At 46.5% G+C, this 18,289-nt stretch overlaps 1 protein-coding gene across 10 annotated transcripts in view; it reads right to left on the reverse strand.

The window, feature by feature from the left end:
• CGNL1 (cingulin like 1) overlaps positions 1 to 18,289 on the reverse strand; it is a 104,647-nt gene that overhangs the window by 11,140 nt on the left and 75,218 nt on the right. For 9 of the 10 annotated variants that reach the window (XM_083586258.1, XM_083586255.1, XM_083586256.1 and 6 more), the window contains 6 exons: positions 16,002 to 16,208; positions 13,234 to 13,338; positions 11,388 to 11,540; positions 9,689 to 9,859; positions 7,755 to 7,916; positions 5,798 to 5,887 (listed from right to left, as the gene is read on the reverse strand). In XM_083586258.1, the coding sequence (XP_083442384.1) occupies positions 5,798 to 5,887; positions 7,755 to 7,916; positions 9,689 to 9,859; positions 11,388 to 11,540; positions 13,234 to 13,338; positions 16,002 to 16,208 (888 nt within the window). Of the gene's footprint in view, positions 1 to 1,117; positions 1,209 to 5,797; positions 5,888 to 7,468; positions 7,917 to 9,688; positions 9,860 to 11,387; positions 11,541 to 13,233; positions 13,339 to 16,001; positions 16,209 to 18,289 lie in introns of those variants that run through there. The other variant, XR_014541605.1, reaches the window with a different exon arrangement.

The following is an 18,289-nucleotide window of genomic DNA, read 5'->3' on the forward strand; positions in this document are numbered from 1 at the left end:
GTTGGATTTGATGACTGTTGTAATCAGTAAATGTGGACAAATAGGGAATACTGACATACAAATCATACAGGGACCAATCCAGGAAACTGGTTCGATTGGGCAAATGCAAGGGCAGATAACAATGGAGGAAGTTACGGTGGTACCTCAAGCAATACAAATGGAGAGACCCGAGGCCCTGCAGGAGCACAAGTCGTTGTTTTGGAAGAATGATCTTGGAATGGACCAGAGGGAGTCTGGAGCTGAGGAGGCTCTTAACTTTGGAGAGATTTTGAAATATGCTGTTAAAGATCTTCTGGATTATATTGATGGCTGTGGGGAGTGGGACTGTGGGGAATGGGTGGGTCTGATGAGGGGAGATGGAGATAAGTATGGGCGGAAATCCCCCGGAGACCTACTCCTCAATGAGAAAGGAAAGAAACTAAGAAAGAGCCCAACAAAAGATAATGAAAAGTGCAAATATAAACAAGAAGAAGAAGATCTGCAGAAGGGGCATGGAAGAGATTTAAGGGCCTCGGACATAAGACTACCAGGTTGATGGACTAGATGGAATGGATAGTAAGGACTGACATAACCCGAGACCAGGAAGAAGGGACGTTGGATGAAAATTGGAAGAGTCTATAAAGAAAAACTTTTATTTTGGGAATTAGTGTAAAATTAACAAATATTAGGGAGAATGTTGGAACGAAATTGTCTGGCTTTAGTAGAAATGATATAAGGAGTTATGTATAAATAAGCATTAAGTTTTTAAGTTTTAAGGTATTTTATGGTAAGATAAGGTTAGATAAAGTAAGGCAAATTGAATAACAGAATATGGTGAAAGATGGATAGGATGTATAAACTATTGAATGTTAGAATGATGTTGGAATGAAGTTAACTGGTTTTAGCAGTAATGTTACAAAGGAGTATGTAAAAATGTATTGTTAACAGGTGAGAACGTAAAGTTATAATATATTAAGATAAAGGATTAAGATAAAAACGAAGAGGGAAAGGATTTGCTCAATTAACTAACTGAACTGGAATACAAAAAAGGGAGGCGTGAGGAGGTCAGGGAAACAAGTAAATGAAAGACAAGACATGGAAAGATGGATTTGTTTTTAATTGTTTTTATTTTTCTGTATTTTGTATTTTTTGTTGCTTTTTTTCCTTTTTCTTATTTTTGTAATCTTTTCTGAAACTTTAATAAATATCATTTAAAAAAAAGGGGGGGACTGCCTTGTGGAAAAAGAAGCCAGATGGGAGGAAAGGAGAAACTGTAGTTCAATGTAGCCCAGGACATATTTTGCAAGAGGTCCCAGGTTAACCTCCAGTTAAAAAAGCTCAGGCTGCAGGTAATGCACATGGGACTTTTCTCTGTATGTGCCACCACTAGAGAGAGCCTCCCTGCCAGGCAGAGTGGGCAGTGCTGAGATGAACTAATAGTCTGGCTCGCTGTAAAGCTGCTTCTGAAGGAAGGGAGCTATTTCTGACCCAAGGGAGCAGTCGGGAGGGCAAAGACCAAATGGTGGGTTTGGGTGAAGACAAAGGGGGCTGGCAAAGGAGGAGCTTAGCCACAGAAGGGGGGTCAAGAAGGGGCATGAAGTGGGGGAAGTAGAGCTTGGGAAAGCAAAGTCATTTTCTTAGGGTAAAAAACACAGCCACACAAACACCGCAAGAGAGATGGAATGAGATACTAGCCAAAGATACCAGCACCATTTTATAGGAAAATGAGGTCAAAGAGGATCCCAGTGGAAGGTTCAGTTTGGCATCATATCCAAGACACAGGGTCTGGGAAGACCATTGCAGGAGCTCTGGACAGTGTCCATGTTTTAAGGATATTTAAACTGATTTTGGGGCAGTTCCCTACAAAGTGTCCATCCCAATGTGCACCAAATTCCAAATGACAGCATATGCACTCCAGATGCACACACATACACAGCCCAAGCACCATGAACTTCTGAAACCAATGTTGTTGTTGACATTGGAAGATCTTGTTATGGACTGCCCACCATCCCTACTTTCATCTTTTACAAGGCCCTTTTATTGGGGTCATGCAGAAAACTCTGCTATAATTGCTTCAGGAGGCCCAGACAAAATGAAAGAAAATTCTGAAGGGGAGGGGGGAATTAATGAGCAACTAATTAAAGATGCAGCTTTTAAATGGATGATGTTTGTCAGTGGGCTTAGATGTAGCTGGTCACAGTGAGGTTCCAGACACTGAGCTATTGTGTCCTCTGTGTGCTCAGAGGCTGTGAAAAATGTGGGCGGCCATCCCTGGGTCTCACATTAGGGATGGATGTAGGACAGCAAGGGGCACTGAGGTGATGGATGCTGCTGCTGTGGTGGTTGAAGGATGCTTCTGTGTAGAAGGGTCAACACAGAATTGTCTATTGGACATTTCCCCAAGGGCTGCCTGTGGTGCCAATCTCACTGTGCCCAATGCTGGGGGGTCTGAAGCAGGGGTCTCGTCAGGGTTTGCTGGGCTTCTCTGAATTGCAACCTTTGGCGCGGCTCTCAAGGGGTGTGGGCCACGGGAGGGTCTTGTTCTTCTTTGGTGGAGACAGTGCTTTTTTGGGGGGGTACGTAGGGGTACGCATACCCCTAAACATTTTGTGAATCTAACGGGAGAAGAAACTAAAAATGTTTTAAAAATTAGTTTCTTCTCTAGCACTGTGAATTATCAGTTCCATTGCTACCCCCGATGGCAGCCTCATTTCCTGTCACGGTGTTTCCCGAGTCTCATGGAAGCGAGCGTTTAATGTGTGAAGTAGGAGTTGGAATCTAGCACGGTGATTGGTCAGTTTTGTTGTTACCACCTCCAACGGCAGCTTCATTTCCTTTCCTGGTGTTTCCCGAGTCTCAGACGGAAGTGAGTGTTACTGTGAGCTGTGTAATATGAGGTAATGCATGTTCTTTGTACTTTTGTTCATTTACTGTATTTATTTTCCCCAATTTGCACTATTAAATGGTGACTTTCTTGAGTCAAAATGAGAGTAACCCTAAACGTTTTTTAAGGAAAATAGATGTGTGGAGAAGATCAAGTTTAGTGAAGGATCTAGGCAGGGGTCAGCAAACCTTTTCAGCAGGGGGCCGGTCCACTATCCCTCAGACCTTGTGGGGGGCCGGACTATATTTTTTGGGGAAAATATGAATGAATTCCTATGCCCCACAAATAACCCAGAGATGCAGTTTAAATAAAAGCACACATTCTACTCACATAAAAACACCAGGCAGGCCCCACAAATAACCCAGAGATGCAGTTTAAATAAAAGGACACATTCTACTCATGTAAAAACACGCTGATTCCTGGACTGTCCGCAGGCCGGATTTAGAAGGCGATTGGGCCGGATCCGGCCCCCGGGCCTTAGTTTGCCTACCCATGATCTAGGGGCAGGTTCCTGATAGCCCCAGACTGGCACATCTTGGCCACTAGGACAGAAGAGACATGGGCCCTTCTGCATTTTTTATCTTCTCCTCCCCAATGCATCAAAGATGTTCTAATTCTATGACAAGCAGAAGCATGAACTGCACGGCTTCAGGTAGCAGCTGCTCCAGCTGGAAGGGAGGCCCATTGAAGAGCAAGCACGTCCGGTCCAAGGGGCCTTTATTAGAGAGCTTGGTGCTTTGGGTCTGTTTCTGGACAAGGCGCAGCTGCGGAGTTCGTTGTCAAGGAGAAAAGTAATTTGATTTCTAATAATAGCCTAAAGACGGCTGCAGCCGCTGTCTTCCGTCTCCCACTGGACACACGCACGTCTCACTAGTCCTCGAGAGGGGAAAGCCAGGAGAAAATAAAGCCTCAGCCCTCCCTGTTTCCTCGGCCGCCTGACTCAGCAGAAACACTCAGCTACTCAATAAAGGGAGCTAATGGAAGCCTGGATGCCTCTCTGGCCAAAAAAGAGCCGGCACTTCCCACATTTTCATCTGCCTGCTCCACACACCTGCGTCAAGTGAGGAGCAGGTGTGCGGCATCCACTGGGACTGCTTTGCCAAAAGAAGTGAATGACAGCCCTGCCAGTGTAACTTCATCCTTTGCTCATTTACTGTGCCATCGCTATGGAAACAAGCCCCTCAAGAGAAGCTGCTCCGGAGTCAATTAATTCATGTTCAGTCGGCTTTCTTTCTTTGGTCGTCCGTCTCCCAGCCCCAGTTGTTAGTTGCTGCAGGACGAGAATGCATCCAGGCAGTAGGGGAAGAAGGGCTGCTATTGAATGCTGGCCACTGGCACAGTGGCATTGCCAAAGAAGGCTCTCTCGTATCCACAGCTGGACTCGGGTTCAAGTCACCCCTACAGGCTTTGCAAATAATAATAATACAGGATTTTGTTCCTGCTGATAGTGCCATCCTCAGCATTGATTCTGGGTGGTGTCCCTTTAATCAAGGTTTAGGGACTGACTAAACAAAATGACACATAAACACAACTGGTTCTCCCATCTCCTTACATTTTTGCAAAAGCAAGCCACATGTTCCCTTCTCCTCTTTACACCCCAGCTCGGATGCCAACAACACAGTGGGCATAATCCAGGGAACACAATCCAGGGCCCTGGAGTCCCACAATCACATTTCAATTATTTCTTCCTCTCAAAGCAAACTGAAGGATGGGCTATGAAGAAGCTGCAACTCTCACCTGCTGAGCTGGAAGAGCTGCCATTAACTTCAAAGCAGAAATGTGCAGCTTCTCAATCATGACGAACAGCAGTTTAAGGAGTTAAATGCCCCATAAAACTTAGGCAATATTTTCTATTTAATGCCGATCACTCTACAGATTAGTCTCCATTAACTTCATATTAAGGGAGCTTGCCAGCAATGGGGGAGGGGAGTTTCCTGGGTCACCCAAAGGTTTGCCAACTTTTCAGTCAGCCCCTGCTGCTGTCACTTCAGCAGCAATTAGCAATTGGTAACAACATTTAGCTTCATCCATGCCATGGAAATGACACCTGCACATCGCCACAGCCCAAACCTTTGTTAAAGGCACAGGGGCAAACCGGGCTGGGTCAGTTGGCACCCTTAATCAACGATGTTGACCAAAACAAACCCATTATTAGTCCTTGCTTTATTGTGAATGTTTAGCAGACCCTGAAATAGTCTCCTGGGAATCCATCCTTTGGCCATCCTAGTGTTGACTCAGAACAAGGAAAACTTTGTAACTCGTATAAAATTAGGGGCTCCAGAGCCTTTGGGACGAACACCTACTTTGCCCTGACCCAACACCCCGCCTCCCAACTTACATAATATGCTGCTGGTCAGGAAGTTGGTGGTTTGTGTTTCTTTTAAATCTTCTGATTAAAAACTACAGCTACATCCCTTGAAGGCAACCTCCGCTCCATGATCCCAGGCACAGAATGGGCTGCAGCATCCCCACTGAACACTGGCATGGTCTGTGGGTCCAATAAGGCCAATAAGGGCCCCCTTGCCCTACCCCCACAAAATGCTGCATAAATACAAACAACTTTTAAGCAGGAGAGAGGAAGGAAGAAGAGAAGGCTTGTACATGCCCAATTCAAACCAACAAGAAACAAGAAATCAGCCAGCTGCTGCTGCTGACAGAATGCTGGACTCACATTCCTGGCACGGCCCCCAAACTCACCCTAGGCCAGTCCTACTCTCCCAGTGCCACCTGCCACACAGAGAAGCTGCAAGGATGACACAGGGCAATCGTCTTGTATGCTGTCTGGAGGAGAATGTGAATGGAATCCCTAGAAACAAGGCTGAGTAGTGGCTGGTGGGTTGGGCCCAATTAGAGAACTCCAGAGGATTGTCAGGAATCTTAATGTGCTCCCTCCAGCCAGAGCTGCCCAGTGGAGAATTCCCCCTGCTCAGGTACCTGCTCTCTGCACCTGCTGATCCTTTCAGACAAGATGTCTGAATTGTTCCGCTCCTCTTCAAGCTCGAGTTCCAGCTGGGACATCTTGTACTAAAAGAGATGACACAACATTGGCTCAGTGGCTGAGCGTGGGAAGAAGGAGTAGCAGTGGGTGACCAAGGCAAACTCTGGAAGATAAGAATTCAGGACTAGACACTGGGTGAGGACCAGTGTTTTTTACCAGGAAAATGGTGCTGGCACTCACCGTACCACTCAAAGGCGCGCCAGCCTTGCTCCCAAAAGAGGCGAAGTCCCACATGCGCCCCTACAGCAGCTGTAGCATCTCCCCTGGTGACACAGCCACATGAGGAGACAGGAGTTGAGGCGGGAAGAGGAGAGGGAAACGGCGCCTGTGCAGTGGAACGAGGCACCAGAAGCGCCTTCCCTGCATGGCTTCTTTCCCTCAACCCCTTCCTTTCCATTCTCAAAGCTTATTGGCTGCTGGCGCTTCCCGCCTTTGCAAATCATGCCCCCAATGGCTTGCAGAGTTGCTGGTCACTGCTCCCCACCCACCCAGAAACCAGCTGTCAGTCACCTTCCATATAACAGTCTCTCTCATTGGTCAAATCGGAGTGGGCAGAAGAGACAGTGGAATCAGGGAACAGCCGGGGTGGAGGTTAAGTTCTGGAGATGGGATTGGCTGAATAACCTGCCATGATGACAACAGCAATGACAATTATGATGTTTGTCATTGGCAATGCTAAGAAACTAGAGGAAGTGGAAAGCAGGGAAATGGGATCTTGGAAACACTTCCAGGTGCAGAGGATTGAGCAGCCCCCAGTCATTGCTCTCCTGATTTAAGCTGCTGGAAAACAGTGCTGGTGCCGCTTACTGGCATGGAGCAACAGGGGAAAAAGCACTGGTGAGGACTGTGCGCTCCCAAGTGTTTATCTCAGGAATGGGGAACCTGTGGGTTTATTGGGTTCCAACTCTCATCAGCCCCAACAAGCATGGTCTATGGCCAGGGATGCTGGCAATTATAGTCCAACATTAACTAAAGGGTCACAACCTCCCCATCTCTGGCTTACGTTGATCATCATTCAACATCTCTCAAGCTTAAAGGAATCAACAACTGGATGTGAAATCCCCAAAAAAATTCCCTGGGGCAGTTATTTAGGGCAACCAGAGTTTCATTTCCCTCAGCCTTGATGGCAGCATCACATGAAGAACCCCAGGAAACCAGAGCTCCACATCTGACACAGCCCACAGAGTGGGCAGCTTTTCCCAGACCAAGGGCAGTCTTCACAGTTCCCCCTCCTGGAAAAGGGGTCGGTGATGCCTTGAGGGGCTTCTACATACTCCAGCAGAGCCGTGAGTGCCAAAACATAGCTTAACTGCTGTTTTATGATTCTACTACCATTTTACAATTCCTTTTTGTTTTATAGTCATCTTTTTGTAATACTCCCTTGAAAACAGTCTTTGAAAGGAGGTGTGGGAATGTGGCAGGGGCTGGGGGAGAAAAGGGCTGGGCTGAATGTACCAGCAACCTCAAGGGGCACTTAGAGGGGCAACATTTGATGGAGTGTAAATGGAGCAGGGTGAGATTTGAAACATGCGCTCCCGGGGCCCTTGAAACTCTGTCTGTGTGTAGGGTGTGTTTCTGTGGGTGCTCTGTGTCCCAGTGCCAGGGACGGCCTGCTCCAGTTCAAATAGCCAGCTGATCACATCTGGGCAACATGTCTTTCCCTCTCCAGAGAGAAGGGAGGAAGGAAACATGTAAGCAAAAGCCAGGCAGCTAAATAGTCTTGTGTGAGACAAGCGAGAGAGGCAATCAAGCAGAACCTCATTGGCCTCTGGTGATGCTTATGGAAAGGAGCTGGAGCTGGAGCCAGTCCCCCTCCCCGTGTTCATCTACCTGGTGGTGCCTGAAAAGGTGACTCAGCTCTCTCCCACCCTCCACCCCACTCATCTCATCTACCTCCATGATCTTGTCCTGTCTTGCTCTATCTTCTTTCAAGTGATTTTTGGCCTCCAGTTCATATTCCAGGGCTTTCAAAGTTTGTTCCAGAAGCTGTGTTTTGGTAATAGCCTCATCTTGAGCTCTCTGGTGATCTCGTAATTCTTTTTCCATAAAATTCATCTGAAAGAAGAAGAAGAAATTGTGGGCTAAAGACCCCCCTGGGTAGGAGGCAATCACTAGTCTGGTCTGTTGCGGACAGAGAAACTTATAGGGCAAAGTAAATCCATCTTGCATTTTCCAAGTACAGAATCATGGGCCCATCTGCTATTATAAGCCTGACTTCCCTCCAAGCCTGATTCAAAGGTGAGAAGGGGCAGTGGATCCCCATAAGGCTAACTGCCCACCCCTTGAACAAACCACCTTGCCCTGTGCAGGAATCCTGGCCTAGTGTAGCAAGCAATCCCATTTGGGAGGTGTCTTGTGAAAATTCTCCTGTCCAGCTAACACTGAAAGCAGCTTAACCATTTTGGGGTGCCCACTCCAGTTTGAGAAGAAGAAAGTGATTGTTGAGATATGGAGAGAGCAAAGAAAGGAACTGGTTACAGAAAGAAATACCAAATAAGGCAATCTCAGGAATCTGTGGCCACATTTGTTAAGCAAAGGACATTGCCCAGATCAGCAAGTAAAAAACTCACCCCAGCCTCCTGGGACAACCTTCCCCAAACTGGTATCTACCAGATGTTCTTGACTACAACTCCCATCACCCTCATCCAGTACAGCTGTATGATGCTAGGACTGATGGGAGTTGTAGTCATAGAATCATAGAGTTGGAAGGGACATCTAGTCCAGCATCCATGGCAGATGGTTATCCAACCTCTGCTTAAAAACCTCCAATGCATCTCAAGGGGACTGGGTTGAGGAAGGTTGTCTAAAGGAAACGGGAACATGGGAGCAAGAGAGGCAAGGCAAATGAAGATCCAGCTGTTTGTGCAAAGCAACAAGATATCTGGACGTTGTGGCTCATTAAGCAAGCCGAAAGAGAAGCACAGCTTGGTACAAATTGCCTTTGGTGGTGTGTTCTGTGCTTGTGGACTTTCTTGGGTGACTTTGTGAGCACCTCATGTGGAAAAAGATTATTTTAGTACAATACCACTTCCAGATTCAGAATCTTGGATTTCTGTAAGATCCTGTTCACAGATACAGCTCTAGATATAGTGTGCAGATTAACAATCTCCATGTAATCTTTCCACATGGAATTACTCACGCAGAGACTTTTTTAAAAGTCCAGGTTCTTTCATGAGCAAAGTCTGTTAAGTCAGAACTTGCACTTCTTAACTGTTTGTTATCAGTGATCCTGCATGTTTTTCTTCCAGCCACAAGATGGCAGCATGCCAATGGCTTTTTGGGGAGATAGGTGTGGGATGGGATAAAAAACACTCTAACGAAACCATCTCCTAGTTTAGCAAGCCTTAGATAATAACTCAGTAAGCCTGGACAGCAAGCCAAACCCTCCCTTCTTCCTGGAGCTTGTTTACATGATCTGTGACCCTTTAAACTCATTATGGGATTTACAGTCAGTTACTGACTCATGCTGGAATACAGGTTTCTTGTTGGACCACTTTGCCCGGGGAGGTTCCTGTGTAAATCATAACACCGAAAATGGCCCATTTTCAAAGATGAAGAGGCTACATTCTTTTATATTCTCCACTGATAAGTTCTCAAATTTTTGTAAAACACTGAAGCTTGCCCAATGTGTCTGTTCTTACCTCTCTCTTGACCATGGGAGACCAAAACAGGACACTTGCTGGCAAGGACTTGGATGGGGCTAACTCAGGTGAGATTGGGATTTCTCTCCCCCCCCCCTCTCTCTCTCTCCCCCTGCCCCCCCCCCTGCAAAAGTGCACATTGTCCCAGAGAATCAGGATGATTCTTCCAGGCTGAGGAGCCGTTACCTCCTCTTGCATCTTGAGGGACACCAGGTGGGCCTTTTCCAGCTCCAGGTTTTTGTCTTTCAGCTGCCTGTGTGTCTCGGAAAGCTCCCGGCGATTCTTCTCCTTGTATTCATCAAGCTGGTTTTGCAGCTCCAGCGTCGATGTTCGTGAAACCTCAATGATTTCTGCCATCTAGCAAAAAAGGAAAGGAAGCATTAGCAAGAAACAAGAAGCAGTCAAAAGATGCCCAAAGCAGGCTCTCATCATCCAAAAGCTTTAGGCCAGGGGTCAGCAAACTTACCATGCCTCGGGCTGGTGTCTCCAGCGCCAATCACGTGGTGGGCTGCAGGGGGGGGGAGCGCGTGCCCATATGCGTGTGCACACGCTATTTCCGGTGCACTTCTGGGTCGGAGGAGCACTGGAAATAGCTTGTGTGCATGTGCACGGGCCTCCTCTGACCCGGATGTGCACCGGAAATAATGCTTGCGCATGCACACAACGCTTGTGCATGCACACAAGCTATTTCTAGTGCTCCTCCGACCCAGAAGTGGGCAGCTGTGCAGTGCAGTGCCGGTAAGAGCGGGCAGCGGGGGTCGCTGCGGGTCAGATAAACGAGTCCCTCGGGCCTTATCCGGCCCACAGGCCTTAGTTTGGGGACCCCTGCTTTAGGCTGAACACAGAAGCCCAAAGAGCAAATCACAGACTGATGGTTTCTCAGCTTGTGTTGCTCACAAATTACGATCTAAAGTAAGAGGTGGGTGAGGAACTTCTCTGGTTCTCCAGATGCTGCTGGAGCCCCAACATCCATCAGCCCCGGCAGCCAGCATGGCCAATGGTCAAGGATGATGGGAGTCGCAGTCCAAAAGCATCTTGGAGGGCACCAGGCTCCCCACCTCCGCTATAAAGTCTTTGAATAGTGTTTTTAGAAACACAGTGGCTACTTAAACCATGGGGACTTGGCCTGGCTCTCAGCACTGGTGGGTGGGCATGCAAGTGGCAGTTCCAGGAGTGCTGGTTGGCAATGAGAAGGGCGAGTGAGTGGCCCAGGAGGCCTGAGACAATGGTCTGATCTGGCTTCATGAAATGGTTAAAATAATAATAGTTCATTTTGCATTTTTAAAGATAACTCTTATGGTTACACTGAACACTACCTTCAGCATACAAGCAGAAAAGTGGTTCTAAACATTTAAAAAATGAACCCGTAAGTAATTATATCAAGAAAAGGAGCAGCAAAGAAGGGCTGTGGGTTGGAATGAGAAGCTGAGAGGAGGAGAGAGGAGGGCCAGTCATTCTGACTAATTCCTGTTTAATCTATGCTGCCTTTTAAAGAGCTGGCATAGGTATGTTTCTTTGGCTGTGCTTGCTGCAGCCAGCCCTGAGGCTGCTGGGTTAAAACAAAAAACAAAAAACCAAATCTGTCGTTCTTAAGTTTTGCTGGAAATAAATCACCAGGTTTGCTGACATTTCAGGCCCCAGGTGAAGTGCTGTCCGTTTCCTGCAGTTTTGTGCTTGGGATAGATGCCTGTGTTCCTGCCCCAGCTACAACTCCTGCTCTAAAAGCACCTATTGATCTTCCCTGGGTCCCAAACATTAAGTGCAAAGTTCACATTTCACTTTCATTTGTACCTCTTTCTCTCTTTCTCTCCAACCCTTTTGTACAATTTGGTCTTTTATTTTCTCTCCCCCTGCCCTTGATATTTAATCTCCAGCCAGCTCATACCTCCTTGTGTAACTTCTCAATAGTCTTGTCCAGTTGCCACCTCTCATTCTCTAATTCACTCTTCATCCTCTTTAACTGATCCTTCTGGTTAGCTTCATCTTTCAGCCGGTCAGTTAACTGTTGCAGCTCCTGGTTCAGCTGGCTGACGTCCTTCTGCAACCATGAAAAAAAGCCACCGCGTGAGATGCTCTCTTGAATTTTTTTTGATCCTATGCACTTAACATTCTTCCAAGAAATGAGAGCAAATTGGGGGGGGGGGGGAGAGAGAATCCCTGCTGTAACAAGAAACTTTAAAAAATCAAAAAAATCAAAGAAGGGGACCTCTGATTTAAGTTCCCTGGTGCAGGGACCTGGGCTTTTAATGTTGCTCTGTGGGCACAATCAGTATTTTAAAGGTTAAATACAGAGGTTACATTGTAAGTAAAGTACCGCCAAGCACGTATCACGCCCAGAAGCACACCTAGCATTTGACTGTGTTGAGCACCAGGGAAGTGCAAATTCAGTGTGCAAAACGGACAATGGTGAATCAAGGGCATTTATGTAAATGTGGGTTCATGTGCTGCACACCCCCGGCCCCCCAAAAAACTCACCCTGCTCAATGTGTACAGTTCATATTCTGAATCTGATTGTTTAGGTTTCCCCCCACCCCAGTGTTCACATCAAGCATGGGGCAAATGAGACTCCTCAGCAGCACAAGTAAAGCTAGGAGGGGTCACTCTTATGTCTTTAAAGGTAAAGAGACCCCTGAACATTAGGTCCAGTCGCGGACGACTCTGGGGTTGCAGCGCTCATCTTGCTTTACTGGCCAAGGGAGCTGGCGTTTGTCCACAGACAGCTTCCAGGTCATGTGGCTAGCATGACTAAGCCGCTTCTGGCAAACCAGAGCAGCGCACGGAAACGCCATTTACCTTCCTGCTGGAGTGATACCTATTTATCTACTTGCACTTTGATGTGCTTTCGAACTGCTAGGTTGGCAGGAGCAGGGACCGAGCAATGGGAGTTCACCTCATCATGGGGATTCAAACCACCAACCTTCTGATCGGCAAGCCCAAGAGGCTCAGTGGTTTAGAACACAGCGCCGCCCATGTCCTTTACCTTACTATAAAAAGGAGTTCTTACAGCTGAAAAGTTTCACACCAGGATTTAAATAGAGAAGAGGGTGCAAAGAGTAGCACGATCCTTGAATCCTCCTGAATAAAAAGAGCCTAGCAGGCAATGTAGCACTTAACAGAATACAATATGATGTTAAAAGCTACCACTGTGTATTCTCTCTGTGTGTGTGTTTTTAAACTAAATCTGCCAGCCATCTCCATTCCAAAACACTCCTGCAGCCCCATGAATCCATCTTTCACAGGTCATTTAACTTCACCATTTGTTTACAAATCCTTGAAAAACAACCAACACCAACTCAGATCAGACAGAGCTGGAGGCTGCATGGCAAAAGCATTAAGTCCTGGAGAATAAAAACTGCATGTTCTGCCTGTAGCCCAGACTACCAATGAGATAAAGTTGGAGCAATGGCAGCAACAGATCTAGCCCGTTTCAAAGTCCCCTGAACCAGCAGTTCTGTTGATCCGCTGCTCACCGTTCCATGAGAAGCATGCCAGCTTCGTGGGAAGAAAATGACAGCTTAGAATGCTGCAAAGCAAGTCGAAGGGATACAAACTTAGAAAGCAAAAGACGATGCTGATGTTCAACAACAGTGGCAGGAAAGCAATGCTGCTGGTGACACCACCAGGGACACCAGTAAAGGCCAGAGGACACGGAAGCTCAAAGACTCTGCCGGGAGGGCAAAAGGGGGACGGAGCAGGCCTGATGCAAGCCTCAGGGTCAGGTTTTCCTTTACCTGTGCATCCTCCAGCTGGGCTTCCAAAGAGGTTTTGGCCAGTGCCAGTCCCTGCCTTTCCTCTGCCAGACGTGCCAGGGCCTCTTCCAAGTGCTGCTTCTCTTTCTGCCATAAAAGACAAGGTTATCTTGGAAAAAACGGAGGAAGCATTCTCCCCACGGTGTCTCTCCCAAAGATACAACATTTCAAACTTCTGCCCATTTTGGAGCTCCAAAGCTTCTGCTCCCGTACAACAAATCTACATATTCACCTAGTTTGGCTCTCTTTCTTGTGGCATCAATTCTGCTCTTTTTTTTACCCAGTTCCTCAAACCAAGTAAAGCCAGCCCTGTTTAGGGAAGCTTTTAATGTTTGGCGCACTATTGTATTTTTTTTATGCTTCTTTTTTTATTAAAGAGTTTCTTGTTTTACAGAAGTATGTGTAATGTCTCATATTTTTTCCATGTAACATTTTTACAAATCAGTTTCATTTGTTGAGACATTGGGGGGGAGGGGGGAGATGGGGGTGGGGGGGTTGGGTGGTGATGTTTCTATTATGCTTAATGTATATAGGGTTTGGTGTCAGCGTTGCTTGTGCTGTTCACTTGTGTTCCTTTGGTGGTGAGAGAGGTTGGGGTTGGCCTAGGGTGTGGTTGTTTGTTTGTGACTGGCTGTGGTGATCTTTGTTTTCGTGCGTGAGTGGGGTGGGTGGGTGGTGTTTTAGATCAGGTTAGCCATATTGATTTGTATGCTGTTGGTGGATTATTGTCATTGTCTTGTTGGGCTGTGTATGTGATGAAGGGGAGCCATACCGGGGTGAAGGCGTCTTCTTCTGTTTGTCCCCGTGTCAGTTTCAGTTTATTGGTTAATTTTTCTAGTAGGGCTGTTTGTATTTCAATATTTTGTTGGAAGCCACCCAGAGTGGCTGGGGAAACCCAGCCAGATGGGTGGGTATAAATAATAAGTTGTAGTAGTAGTAGTAGTAGTAGTAGTAGTAGTAGTAGTAGTAGTTGTGTGGGCTTAGGGCCTCCCCACCCTCCCTGCATGCCCCATGAGGGCCAAGGGATTGCCCTCTGAACCCTGCTATTGCAGCTGCACACAGAGCTGCCTGATGCCAAGTCATGCCATTGGCCCATCTAGCTTAGTACTGTTTACACAGGCCAGCAGAGGCTCTCCGGGGTCCCTGGCTCCACCTGGAGATGTCAGCAGAGATTGAGCTGAGGGTCATCTGCATGCAGAGCTACAGCCCTTCCCCATTTGTCTTACTCACATCCTTTGAAACCCTCCCTTGACACCTCCTCCCCCAGCAGAAGTCAAGCGGGAGGGCGGGGGTTAAAGGCACCACATATTTGGAATATTTTCTATGAGAAGCTTTCCTGGAGTCAGTGGTGATGTCATCTGAGTGATGGGCAGATTTTTTCATTTGCCCAGGCAGCCCAACATGATGACTAGGTAGTTTTAGTGTTTTTATGCCCTTTGTTGGTTATGGTCCACTACTTTTGTTACTTTGCTTTCATTCCATGGTATCCTTTGGGCGGTTCACAATTTAAAAATCAAATGAATTTATTATTACGGTCACAGACCAATTCCGGCTCACTTACAATATCAGGAAAATCATAAAACACAACAGGAATACATTGAATTGCAATTGGGTATAACAGAGACAATTCAAATATAGTGGCAATTAAAAATATATATTAAATCTTGATCACTAAAATATAACCTAAAATTGTCATTTAAAACCTTAATCATTTTGGTGGTACAGCTTGTTCCCTAAGTTTTATGGCAGTCGCACAGAATTTGGCCACCCTTAGTGTGATCTCTAGATCCTTGTCCTCTACCAGGAGTTTTAGACATTGAAGTTCGGACCCATTTGGAGACTTTTGTATAACAGAAGTGATAAATACCGAGCGTATATCCCCGTAGAAACAAAATCAAATAAATATACAATCCACAATACTGTAAAAAACCAGAGAGTGATATTCAACTAAGTTTTACTCAGGGCAGACCCGCTGAAATTAATGGGCCTAACTTAGTTATGTTCAGTGGGTCTACACTGAGTAAAAGGTGAATCTCACCCAGTGTGTGTGTGTGTAGGCAATAGCAGCACAAAGTTAATTTTAAAGTGTGTATCTTCAAGGGTGATTTTAGTTATTATTATTGTGTTGGCATGATTTCTGTGTTCAACCTGACAGTCTTATGCAGAAGGGTGACTTCTGTACAGTATTTACAAAATAAAGCAAATAAAAAAGAAAGCATCTTGTTCAGACTTCACCTTCCTTACTCGGCCCAGCCCCGTGTTACAAGGCCCGCAAGCCATACTGGCTGGGGCTGATGGGAGCTGTAGTTTGAAACATCTAGAGGCTCCAGACCGGCAAAGGTCTCCCTAAACCCTTCCACTTGTGCCTTTGCTGCAGCTGAGCATTCAAAGCCACAGGTTTCTTTTGGTTTCTAAACATGTTGGCTGTGGCTAAGCAGTGGATTAGTGGATTTGGATGATGGGCAGATTTTTTCATTTGCCCAAGCTGCCCAACATGATGACTAGGTAGTTTTGGTGTTTTCAGTGGGGTTTAGATAATAAAAAAATATATCCGTTATAAAACAACTAATAAAAAGGAGTAAAAAAAAAAAACAAACATCAGGTAAGGAGGGGTGGGAAGTCAAGAAGAAACTTCGGATGTTAAAAAAATTGTATATGATGATAAATGCTTTGAAACATTTTTAGAGACTTAATAAATAGGATATAAAAATACCACACATGCTGGCTGTGGGTTGTGCATCAATGCTCACCTCATAGCTCTTTATTATTTCCTCCCTTTTCCCTCCTTCTCCTCTCATGCTCTCCAGCTCCTGCTGGAGTTCTTTGCTTTGCTTCTCCAGCTCTGCAATGGCTCCTTCCAACTCCTGGCTCTGCTCCACCATCTTGGCCACTTGAACTTCCGCCGTCCGCTGCATCTTCTCGGCCGCAGCCTTGGCACTGGACAGGGAGCCCATTTTCTAGGAACACAACACACGACATGGGTCAGAAGACGGCAGCTCTGAGAAGACAGACCACAAGATTTTGGTCTGGGCTGTACAATAAGACAGTTGCTGCTCGGTGCTCCTCCCCCCCCACGGTGTATAGCATGTGCCTCCATTGGAAAGTCACACTGGCCTGTATCTGAAGAGATGGGCAACACTGGCCTGCAGCTCTCTTGAACCTCAAAGTACAGTGGTACCTCGGTTAAGCACCTAATTCGTTCCGGAGGTCCATTCTTAACCTGAAACTGTTCTTAACCTGAAGCACCACTTTAGCTAATGGGGCCTCCTGCTGCCGCTGCGCTGCCAGAGCACGATTTCTGTTCTCATCCTGAAGCAAAGTTCTTAACCCGAGGTAATATTTCTGGGTTAGCAGAGTCTGTAACCTGAAGCGTATGTAACCCGAGGTACCACTGTATGTGCCTTTACTTCACGGGGTTGTAAATGGAGACTGGAGGGGGCAGAATGGCTCTGGATTTAAAGTAGCAGAAGCCAAAGTCCTGCTTGCTGATGTATTTAGATGGTCTGATCAATTTGCTCAAAAAAGAGGCAACTTAAGCATTTGCGAGTGGGGAGGAGAGGATATGCTGGGTCATTACAAAGTAGAAATCAGGAAGCTGTTGAACCCTCTCAGCAGGTTGCTGGCAGAGGCTCCATCTGTTGTCTGCTGGACTTTGTTGATGTATTTGCTTAACACGCGGGCTTGGAGTTAGCAGATGGCCAAGGAGGGTGTCCTGAGCCTTTAAACGCAATTCCATCTTAACAAACACTGTTACAGAAGATCCTCCACCAGCAGATCTGCATCAGCAGAAACTCAGACTAGGCAGATATGAACCAGGAGAGTCCATGCTTCCCCCCTGGGATTCATCATTTGAACCATCTGCCATGGAGAAAGAGGAGACCATCGCATGACATATCTTAGAGAATCAGCATCAAAGCAGGAATGCCGTGAACAGGGAGAGGCAGTGAAGGAAGTGGCTTTGGGGCTCACATAGTCTGTCTTCTAAATACAGTGGTACCTCAGGTTAAGTACTTAATTCGTTCCGGAGGTCCGTTCTTAACCTGAAACTGTTCTTAACCTGAAGCACCACTTTAGCTAATGGGGCCTCCTGCTGCCGCTGCGCTGCTGGAGCACGATTTCTGTTTTCATCCTGAAGCAAAGTTCTTAACCTGAAGCACTATTTCTGGGTTAGCGGAGTCTGTAACCTGAAGCGTATGTAACCTGAAGCGTATGTAACCCGAGGTACCACTGTATACGGTTTCTCTTCTCAACTCTGGTTTGCTTCAAGTCTACTAGGAAGAATATACCAGAGGGCAACAGCTTTGGACATCTCTGGATCCCATAGTGTGGAAAGGCAGGATTTAACAGGAATGGTTCAATGGACAGCACTAAAACAGCTTCCCTGGCCATTCTCACTAACCAAAAACGCACAATGGACACTGGGAATGGAGCTGGGGTTAAAGAACTGGAATTAATTGACAGGTATGATGGCTTTCCTTCCTTGGTTTTTTAGCAGAGGCTGGATGGCCACCTGTCATGGATGCTTTAGCTGAGATTCCTACATTGAGGGGTTGGACTAGATGACCCTCAGGGTCCCTTCCAACTCTATGATTTTATGATTCTCTCAGGTTAGAATAGACCTGGGTTCTTGCCAGCATCTGATGCAAGGGCCTGTCCCACTGGCTTGGCTAGCACCACTGGCCATTTGACTCCTCCCTTCCCAGAACTGTTCCCATTGGCAGCCTGCCACTCCATCATCTAATACTTTCTAAGAGTTGCTACACAGATTTGCCTATTTTGCTTTTCTCCTCCTCGTTCCTTTTCCCCGCTGTAACATGCCTATCAGATTGAATGTCATTTTTTAAATTGCATGATTTGTTAGAAAGGCTGTAGCTAGCAGATAGCGAGCAAGATAGACAGATCAGGTAGGTCTGCCTCTGCTGTGGCTGCACAGGTTTGTTCCAAGTTCTCACAAAGGAGAGCCGAGAGTTTTCTGCTCATTAGCAAACCCTCCAGAGAGGGGCCTGCCTTTCCTTTGGCCTCACGCTGAAAGGACCTG

This window comes from Podarcis filfolensis (assembly GCF_964270895.1).
Source record: "Podarcis filfolensis genome assembly, chromosome: 14".
NCBI classification, from domain to species: domain Eukaryota; kingdom Metazoa; phylum Chordata; class Lepidosauria; order Squamata; family Lacertidae; genus Podarcis; species Podarcis filfolensis.